This window comes from Choloepus didactylus, chromosome 11 (assembly GCF_015220235.1).
Source record: "Choloepus didactylus isolate mChoDid1 chromosome 11, mChoDid1.pri, whole genome shotgun sequence".
In the NCBI taxonomy this organism is placed as follows: domain Eukaryota; kingdom Metazoa; phylum Chordata; class Mammalia; order Pilosa; family Megalonychidae; genus Choloepus; species Choloepus didactylus.
The window spans coordinates 66,943,875-66,954,856 of record NC_051317.1 but is presented as its reverse complement, the minus strand read 5'-3'; the positions used below and the strand labels follow the sequence as shown (position 1 = coordinate 66,954,856).

General features: G+C 39.9%; 1 protein-coding gene across 6 annotated transcripts in view; it reads left to right on the top strand.

Annotated features, from left to right (window-relative positions):
* Positions 1–10,982, top strand: part of FYB1 (FYN binding protein 1) — a 203,536-nt gene that overhangs the window by 78,937 nt on the left and 113,617 nt on the right. For 4 of the 6 annotated variants that reach the window (XM_037798838.1, XM_037798841.1, XM_037798836.1 and 1 more), the window contains exon 2: positions 1,733–2,900. In XM_037798838.1, the coding sequence (XP_037654766.1) occupies positions 1,760–2,900 (1,141 nt within the window). In that variant the 5' untranslated portion in view covers positions 1,733–1,759. Of the gene's footprint in view, positions 1–1,105; positions 1,143–1,386; positions 1,491–1,732; positions 2,901–10,982 lie in introns of those variants that run through there. The other 2 variants (XM_037798839.1, XM_037798840.1) reach the window with 2 other exon arrangements.

The following is a 10,982-nucleotide window of genomic DNA, read 5'->3' as shown; positions in this document are numbered from 1 at the left end:
CAAATATGTATTGGGTTCCTGAGGGTGCAAGGCCCTGGTCTAGGTGCTTTGTGGGTACAAAAAGGAATTAAGACACAGTTTCCAGAACTTGGAGCCCTAGACAGCCCAGAATTTGCATCCCTGTGCTTGCTGCTCCTGGCAGTGAGGCCTTAAATGTGCTACTTAGTATTTATAATAATGATAGTTTCCATTTCTTGCACTTATGCTGTGGGTCAGGCAGACGCCTTAAAAATTCCATTACTAATTCACATGACAGTCCTAGAAGATAGATGTTATTATCCCCATTTTACAGATGATACACCTGAGGCGCTTCTGATAAACTAGAATCCAAACCAAGTTGCCATGCTCTACCCATGACAGCCTCCTGTGTTTTCAATCTCTATTTTCTTTCCTGTGAAATGGAGTTCCATAATGCCAGCCACTTAGGATTGCTGCCAGAATGAAATGGAATGACATGGGTAATGTGTTTGGTTCAGGATCAAGCACACTATTTACACACTAGATGGTGGCGTTTGCGTTATAAGAAGAAATAGCATAGGAGGGTAGGAGTGACCAAAACGCTACATGAGTTAAGAAGAGGGAGCAAATCTTCCCAACTGGACAGGATCTGGTTTTGTGGTATTTGAGTGGGGCCTTGAAAGATGAAACGTGTTTGGGTGTGTGGCAATAAGAGGTGGGGACAGGAAGAAGGGGGACACTTTCTTGGTGAATTTTAAAGCACGAAAAAGGAAACTGTCATGGACGCTTAAAAAAAATCACCTATTTTTTTAAGCCTTTGATTTTTAAATATTTCAAACAGCACTAGAAAATTGCAACACCTTTCTTTTGAAAGGAAGGGCAAACACACTGTTCATTCTCCCAGGTTAAATGGGATTATATTGTCAGAGAAGGGTAGACAGGTAGGGCAGAGATTCTGTAGCAGGACCTCTGAGAAAGGGTGATGTTTTAAATGTCATTATAGCAGGGCCAAGGGTGGTGGAGAAAGGGGTCTGGAAATGTTTCCCAGCAGCCCCTGCCGTGTCCGCATTACCTTCCCCGTGTGTCTCCAGATGAGACCCTCTGGGGAGGACCAAGCCTCAAAGTGAACATAATCTGCCTGCCAAATCGGGCACACAGAAATCATCAGGACTGCATATCCATAAGTAAGTAGAAAGCCTCATTTTATGACATACTTACAAAAAGGAGTGCGTTTTTCTGCTACATCTCTGGGTTTGCAGAACTGAAACGTCCATGGGAACAAGAAAACTTTTGCAAGCCACAGAGAGAGCTGTTAAACCGGGCCGTGATGTATAATACCTGCAGCCCAAATCTCAGAAGAGGTTGCTTTCATTTTTTAAAAGTTGTTTCTACTTGAGTCTTAACTGTAACACATGAAGTCATTAGTTAGTCATGTCCATATTTTTTTCAAGTAAGAAAAAAAATCAGAAAAATACCAAGTTAGGGCAAATCCAACATGATAGCTGGCTAAAGAGTGAGAGGAAAGGGAAAAGGTAAGTTATTACTTAAGCAAAATTAATGAGTCGGAAAAAGAATATGCCCAACAATAGCCCTTCCTCTTCAAGAAACTCTCACGACTTATTTTGCCATAGAGGAAGAAAAATGTTACAATATCTTGCTAACCAATCAGCAGCATTGTGGGCCTCTAACCAGGAAACCCTTTAAAGTATAGTATTTTAAACAGTGCAAGTGAGACTTCTGGCTCTCAGCTAGTTTTTGTTCCCTATGCTTGTAGGATGGAAAAGCAGATGTGAAGTCCCTCATGGCGAAGTTTAACTCAGGCGGCGGCAATCCAACAGAGGAAGTCGCGGTCAACAGACGACCCTTCAATGCCACAGGGCAAAGTTCACCTTCAGGAATACAAGCAAAAAAGAATTTATTCAACAACCAAGGAAATGCCAGTCCTCCCGCAGGACCCGGTAACATAGCTAAGTTCGGATCCCCAAAGCCACCTTTGGGAGTGAAACCTTCTTCAGAGGAAAAGCCTGACAAGGAGCCCAAACCCCCATTTCTAAAGCCTACTGGAGTCAGTCAAAGATTTGGGACGCTGGCAAACCCAGCCACCAGAGATCCTGAGGTGAAAGCGGGATTTACGAAACCTGTAGGCCACAAGCCCTTCAACTTACCCAAAGAAGACTGCAAACCTGTGTTTCCCCGGCCCCCTGGGAATAAGCCAGCACTTCATAGTATAAACCAAGACAACGACTTAAAACCACTAGGCCCGAAGCCCGGGTCTAATTCTCCAGCCCAGGAAAATGAACAGAAGCAAGTTTTTCCAAACATGGCTGGGGTCAAAGGCAAGTTTCCCTCAGCCTCACAGGATCATGACCCCAAACCCCTCTTCCCCAAGCCTGCCTTTGGCCAGAAGCCATCCCTGACTTCCGAAGCCTCCCATGAAGACGAGAGCCCCACCAAGAATGTGTTTCTACAGAAAGGACCCCCAGTTCCCCCGGGAGCTAAGCCCAAAGCCAGCCCTTTAATAAAACCACCAAGGGAAGACCCAGAAAAGAGAGACCATGGAGGGGATGCACCAAGTATGCCTTTTCCTGGAGTGGTACTAAAACCTGCAGCAAGCAGAGCTCTCCCAGGATCCTCCAAAAATGCTGAAGAAAATAAGGAAGACAGGAAGATCGACGCTGCTAAAAACATCTTCCTAAGCAAAATGAATCAGGAAGAGTCAGCCCCTGGGGCTCCTCCTGCGAAGTTCCTTAAGTCACCTTCTAAGCTGACAGCGGGAGGGCCATGGGGCCAAAGCCTAGAGAAGGAAAAGGGAGATAAGATTCCAGGCACCCCGAGGCGGAAGCCATTGCCTTCCTTGTTAACCCTGGGCCCCCCTCCACCAAAACCCAACAGACCACCAAACGTGGACCTGTCGAAATTCCGAATAGCCACTTCTGGAAACAGTGAGTTCTTTTCTCATTTGCTATTTGGTGTGTTTCTTTCCACAGCAGAGGAGATTTTAACTTCTGGGAGAAAATTTCAACAAGGAATGATTCCATAACTGGTACTTGTGTGTATGTGATGAATTTTCTTTGGCATTTTTTTTCTTTGATGTGGAACAACTGAGAAGGCAGGACACCTTAGTTCTGTGAAGGCATTCTGTTAGCAAATGTCTTGGTGGGCTGGTTTTGGGGGGAATGTTCATTCATTTGATTGATACATGGTTTGGCTTGATGATCAGCATTTCATTTACTTCCTTAGTCGAGTTTCATTTCTATTGAAGGAGAGTGAGGTGTGTCACCCCTGCTACCACAAAGAAATTACAAAGAAAGATGAGCAAACCTCTAAATCAATGTTTCTTAACTAGGAGCAATTTTACACCTCCCACCCACCCCAGGGGACATTTGGCATAAACTGGAGGCATCTTCCATTGTCCCAGTGGGAGGATGCTACTGGTATGTAGTCCGGAGAGGCTGGAGATGCTGCTAAACATTCTACAATGCACAGGATAATCCCCTGTAACAAATAATTATCCAACCCAAAATATCAATAGGGCAAAGGTTGAACAACCCTCCTGTAAGTGATTTTCAATGTCCTCAAAATTCATCATATATCTGCTAAACCCCAGTATCCAAATAAGAGATGAACAGTACTCATGAAATGGCATTCTGTGTTTCATATTGTCACTATTTTCTATTTCTCCATTTCTAAACTTGTCTGATTCATCAAGTATTTGAAAACCATAATAAAAAAAACAGACGAAGTGGTATGTTATTCTCCCTCTGGGTAAAATAGTTTAACACGGCTACCAGAGATGCTGCTACAGTATAAATTGAAACGGAATGACTCAGTAACAATTTGTAACCCTGCATCCTGAGGAGAGAGACAAGCTCAGTCATGCCCTGAGGTGATATACAGCTGAGACAAATGATGTGCAACCGTTGCTTATTGTGAGGGGAAAAAATGATGCATGCAGGTGACCACACCACTATTAGACATATTCTCCTTACAAAATTATGGTCTAATTAAAGCAGTTCCAGGCATAAATTCTGTTTCCCCTTTTTGCTCTGTAGAGGCATCTTGCAATATGTCAATTCCCTGAGCGCAGTAATTCTCCCTGTGATGATAAACAGATTAGTCATCAAATCCTCCATTCATTCTATCATGTGCAAAGCAAATTTTGTATGACCCAGTGATCATCCATCTTCTAGAAAGAATCAGGCTTATTACAAATGATTTTCCCCCTCATCTGTCATCTTCTTGTTTCAATTCTGGCTCAGAACTCAGAACTGTTATTTTTGTGGGACCTCTTGAAACTGTTTCTTTGTACTACAGATAAGGAATCAATCAAACCTCCATTTTATGGCCCTGACTTCATGCCAGGAAAATTGTTCTGATGTTAAGCAGAAACCTCTTGGAAATTTCCTTCCACATCTTCCACCTTTGTTTCACTCCACTCCCAGGGTTGGATTATGGCAACACATGGTCCGGAGTCACACTTTTGCATGAGCTTATGAAGTTCCCTTTCTGGCTCTGCACAGTGGCCCAGGGCAGGCCAAGCAAAGTCAGTGCTGAGCGGACTTTCAGTGCAATGAGGCTATGAGGGACCAAGGCAAAATTTCAGAGTAGGCAAAGATTATCCTTGTGTTTTCTCTCTCTCTCTCTCTCTCTCTCTCTCTCTCTCTCTCTCTCTCGTCCTTTTGCAATTCTCTCCCCTCCCCCATCCCCAGTCCCTTCCCAGTTGGCATCTTGTCCAGAGCCTCCTGATGCAGTTTAGATTCTAAATCCTCTCACCAATGTACCCCGTTCCCAAGCTTTGATTCCTCAGGAGATTCTGTGCTCCAAAATGAGCCCTCTTCCCCTCTTCCTCCAGCTCCTCCACAAATCAAAACTCCAACCCTCTTAAATTAAACTAACCTCAGCTTGGTGTCAGGAGAAAGCAATCTGATTCAGAACTTTACATTCTGAATATTGCCCCTTTAAAACATTCACATTTTAAAACAGACCAATTAATTTTTTAATAGGAATTATATTGTGGCTCAAAAAACAGAAAATATAAAATGATACATAGTAAAAAGTCACTTTTTGGGCCTTGTCTGCCATTTGCAGGGTCTTTCCAGCCCCTACCCCACAAAAATCACTCTTTTTAATTTCTTTCTCAATCCAAGCAAATATGAATATATATCCTAATCACCCCATTTTTTACACAAGTGGTAGCATATTATATGCAAAGCTCTGGCTCTTGCTTTTTTTCTTTTAAAAATAAATCCTGGGTATCTTTCTACAAGTAAAGAGTAACCAATTTCTTTTTAGAGCTACATAATATTCTGGTAAATGGATGACTAGCTTAATTGATCTAACAATTGAATCGTGTACAAACATTTGCTGTTAGAAATAATTTTGCAGAAAATAACCTTGTATATATATCATAAAATAAGCATTTATTCCCTGAACATAGAGATTTTCTTAATAGCTCTGTCTGTTGACACCTGATCCTTTTACTGGCACTTTTCCTAAACCATGCCCAAAATTTTCAGTAATCTGGTATTCCATTTCAGAAGCTTAAAAATATACCAAAATTGGAAAGTATATATTCAAATCATGTATAGTAGTTTGAATATATGGGAAAGACAAATTTCTGTTGTAGCAAAACAGAAATCCTAAGATTCAACTATTTGTCACCCTAGAGAACATTGGGTCATTAGTGGCAACTGACTAACTATACAAATACATAAATATAAGAGAATATTGTATGCACAATCTTCAGAAGGAGAAGGTGCTTTAAGGGTCATTCAGTGAAATTATTATTTCACAAGTGAGGCTAGAGATATAACTAACATATCCAAAGTCATACACCTGGGATTAATTTCCAAGTCCGCAGATTCTAGGTTCTGTACTTTCTCCACATACCATCCTGCCTCTATACCATGTGTATGTTTACAAAAGTCTATGCTTTGGTGTTTGTGTATATATTACTATTTGTAGTGAACACCTATGTACACATGTATTATTACAGATACATACATACATACACACACACACACACACACACACACACACACACGATTTTAACTTTTTCAAAGGGCTCTCCTAGTTGTTAGTTATTTCTCACAATATCCCATAAAGTATGTACGGCAGTTTTAATGACTCCATTTCAAACCAGGATGCAGAGTGTCTTAGACAACCGACAGTTACAAATAGAGCAGAGACTAATAAGAGATTTCAGAATTAGCAGACCTGGCTTTTAAGTTCCACTCATTTATTTATCAGCTAAGGTTATGTCTTTAGGCAAGTTGCTTTACCTCTTTTGGTCAAAGTTTTCTTTATTGGAAAGTCTATTTCTTTCTTTATATAATACCACCTATTTCACAGGTATATTGTAAGGAATAAATGAGATAATATTTAGAGTGCTTAACATTATCTCTGGCAAATAGTGATAGCAAAAGAAGTGAACACTGTCTTTATTTTATTACTTTATTAGCATTAGAATTGTATTCCCAGCTCATATTTTTTTTTTACCATTCTGTATTATGAAGATTATTCTAGGAATCATGAAACTGCACTTTACACATGTAAGATGTGTTTGCTAGTGATATATGTAAAATCATGCCAGAGTTAAACAATGATTGCCAGAAGAGAGGTTTGCCACCAGAAGCCCCTGAAAGTTACATCTCCATCCCTGCCCACTTTCCTCAGATGCCCCCTTCCCAATAGAAAGAGAGTAGAGAGGACTTAGTGATGCCCCTGAGGAACTGGATAATGGTTGCCTCCAGAATTTGCTGCCTTCCACTGACAATGGTCAAGGGAAAGCATTTGGTTTAGTCAAACAGAAGTGTAGGAAGCCCTGCCAGAACTGACAGCAGTTGTGCCAAGCCACTGGTATCGTAAAGAGCAGTTTTCAAGGTCATTATTTCAGGTGTGCATTTGCCTTCCCCATGGCCCATCAACTTGAAAGAAACCAAGTTGCTCAATTTGATATGGATCATGATCAGCTGTTTAGATCCATCGCTTCCAGAGAAAATGGTTCTGGGTGGGCCACTATGAAATAACTTTTCTAAATTCAGTGTTTAGTCCAACCCTGACAAATGCTATACCCCAAATATACCTTGCTAGGCATGAATTTTCATAGAGCATGGCTTCAGAATAAATGATTTGCTGCATGATGTAATTAGAAAACTTATCCATTTGCTTGCAATAAGCTGGAAAAGAAAGGAGATTGTATGCTTTTGAAGAAATGAGATTCTATTACAAATATTTATCTACTGAGATTTAATTGATACTGACTGGAGCATAATAGAATGCTTTCCTGGTGAATATAGAGATTTACTCTTAGAAGGTAAATTTTTAAATAGAAGTGATTATAGTAGTGTTCAAATCAACTGAAACCTCATCTAATATCTCTGTAGGTTTTCGAAACTACAATACTGTTCTCTTAGGCTTCTATCTCATTTTTTCCTTTCTGAATTTGCATCCAATACTTTAAACCCCTTCCACAGGCATAACCTCCATTTTTTGTTGCCTCTATCTGATATACTAACCAGTAAAAATATTTATCATTTTTGAGGATGTGTTATGTTTCAGAGATACATTATCCTGGGTTTTCCTCCCAAGAACCCAATGAAATGGGAATTATCTGAAAAATCTAATGCTCAGAGAGGTTAGATAATTTGCCCAAAGCCATAATGTAACTAAGCAAGGACAGGGTTGATTTACATCTCTCTGTTTATAAAGCCTATGTCCCTGCTTTTGCTGGGCTGCCTCTTGAAAATATAGGCTATCACAAGATAATAAATCGAGCATAAATGAAATCCAAACAATCATCACTCGTCTTCCTTTCCCTGTCGTTTTTTAAAATATTATGCATAAGCTCCATAAAGACAGAGACCAGTCTGCTTACCATTATATAATTTGAAGCACAGAAATAACACAAATTCTTGTTCATTTCTCAGGTTTGTCCTCCCACAAAAGGCTATTTGATCAGAATTTAGTATTAATACTCTCTAAAACTTAGCAATGCTCTAACAAATTAGATAACCTCTGCCCAATAGACTTGCACTCAATTGAATACAACTTTAATGCAAAAGCACCATTATATACAGGCTCTTTCTTGAAGACCGTTTCAGCCCTTTAAAGTATTTAAATCATAAGCTGGAATATAACTTGCTGCCTTGCTGAGAATGGAGCTGGTAACTGTTTTTTTCTAGAACCACTTAAGGTTTCAAAGACCCAAATGCTATCTTAAAAATCCAAAATATCAAAATGATCTCTGAACTGTTTCTCTGTTTCCTTTTGCCTCCTGGGACAGTCAGTAAAGGATTCCTCTGGAGCATCAATGTATATGTCTCCCCTGCAAAGTTTGTGTGGTTAAGAATTTCTGCCTTTATTGGTGGTTTGCTGTAAGAGTTAGTAAAGATTGCTAGGAAATATTCAATTCAACCTCTGTTCTGGTCTTATACTTAATACTTAAAAAAGGAACAAAAATTCATTTTTCCATATATTAGCTTTAAGAATGATCATTTAAGTATCTTAACAGATAAATGCATAAGGCCAGGGTCTAAGACTATTAAGCAAAGGGTGACGTGGCCCCCTCCTCATCTGCTTGTTTGTCACCTTAACTAATCCAGCCTACAGCAGCTCTGAACCAAAAGGCACTTGGGCTGTTTTCACCAGCAAGTAATATGTTTCCCGGAAAGGCAAGATTCTCCTTCACAGGCCCTGAAACTATAGCCTTTCTCTTTACCTTCATCCACTTTAACAGGTACCATCTTAAAATGACTTTATTTTTGTCTTGAAAATTGTTTTATGTCATGGTATGCCAGTATTTTCCAACTTGTTGTTCCTAGCTGTTACAGAAAAAGGGATTCTATGCTCAAATACATATTATGTTATGTTTTTAAATGCAATTTTATTGAGATATATTCATACAACATATAATCCATCCAAAGTATACAATCAGTGGCTCACAGTCTCATCATATAGTTGTGTACTCATTGCCACAATCAATTTTTGAGCATTTTCATTACTCCAAAATAAAGAAAACACTAAAAATAAAAAAGAACACCCAAAACACCCCATACCCCATATCCCCCCTATTATTCATATGGTTTTTTTGTCTTTATTTTATTACTCATACACCTAAACAATGGATAAAGGGAGTATCAGTCACAAGGTTTGCACAGTCACATGGTCACATGATGAAAGCTGTATAGTTATATAATCATCATCAAGAATCAAGTCTACTGGATTGCAGTTCAACAGATTCAGGTATTTCCTTTTAGCTATTCTAATACACTAAAGGAATATCTATATTATGCATAAGAATAACCTCTAGAATGACCTCTCTTCTCTATTTGAAATGTCTTAGCCACTGAAACTTTATTTTGTTTCATTTCTTTTCTTCCTTTTGATCAAGAAGGCATTGTCAATCCCATGATGCTAGGGTCAGGCTCATACCTGGGAGTCATATCCCACATTGCCAAGGAGACTTACTCCCCTGGGAGTCTTGTCCCCCATAGTGGGGAGGGTAGTGAGTTTATTTGCAGGTTGAGAGAGAGAGGCCACATTTGAGCAACGAAAGAGGTTCTCTGGGGGTGACTCTTACACATAATTATAAGAAGGCTTAGTTTCTCCTTTGCAGGAAATAAGTTTCATAAGGCAAGACCCAAGATCAAGGGCTTGGCTTATTAGATTTGTAGTCCCCAGTGCTTGTGAGAATATCAGGAATTCCCCAGGTGGGGAAGTTTAGTATTTCTACATTTTTCCACAGTCCCTCAAGGGGACTCTGCAAATACTTTTTTTTTTTTTTATTTTCTGCCCAATATGCTCTGGGATGTCAAATACACTTTAGAAATTTGGGAGTAAGTGGTTTTCCTCTAAGCAAGATTTCTCCAAATATTATTATGATACTGTGCCCTTGGAATTGAAGAATAAGGTACAAAAAAAGCAACATTTCTTCAGACACATGTGATCCCACAAGGCTTTTTCAGAAACATTTCACAGGACTGGGGCTATTTCAGAATGCTGATTGAAAAACGGAAGGCAAAACTCAGTTGGGCACAGACTAGAATTAGAAGTTACTCAACTCACCTTGATCCAGGCTCAGGTGGCAACAAGGCCCCCCACACGTTGTTCTATTCTTTCTTTCTCCAGGAGCCTGGTGCACTTTAGCCCCAGCCTGAGTCCACTCAATTTCCTTTGCCCTCCTTGATCTCTGGGAAAGCTGTTTTCCATTAGACCTCCTTCTACTCCAGGTTGAAACTTCTGAGAGCCACGAATCATCAATCAGTCAGCTCATCTGTCTCTAATGCTGTAACAGAAATGCCGCTGAAAGAGCCTTGCCTCTCTTAACCACATAATTCCCTGGTAAAATCTCATGAGCTACCCCTTCTCTGTCTTTTCAAGTTTTAAACTTCTCTCCTCTGCTCTTCTAAGGTAAACCAGCTCCTCTGTCAAACCCTGTTTTCTTAAACAACTTGTGCCCTGGCTGTTTCCAATCCCAACAATATCCCTTGGGTTTTTTATATGACTTTATCATTTCTCATTAAAAAAAAAAAAAAAACTCTACATGGTCTGTACTTTTTAATTCTAGCTTTTAATTTTATTGTGGAAAAGTCTGAGGCCAACCTGAATTTTTCCCTTTGAAAATGATTTGCCTTTCCTTCTGAATCCCCAGAGAAATCTTTGTCCTAAACTTAGCCAGGATAAGTCTGTGTTGATCAGTCTATATCAGTATTTCCTAATAGATGATGTTCCTCTTTGTGCTAAAGAATCTTCTGATCTATATCATAGAGGCCACACAATTTTTGATCTGACCAATGGAACAAGGGTAACTTCTTGGGTTTACTTGCTCTAATCCAGTGTGATCAGAGGCCACTCAAAGCTGCAATTTGAGTTTTGGGTATTAATGGACACTTCCGTGAAGTGAAGGATTACAGTTGGAGAAGCATAGCTGTGCATGGTCTCAACGACAGTCCTTGCTGGGCACCTGGACTTGCTCCATTTTCTAAGGTCCCATTCTGTTCCCCGGAACAGGGCAGAGTCTGCCT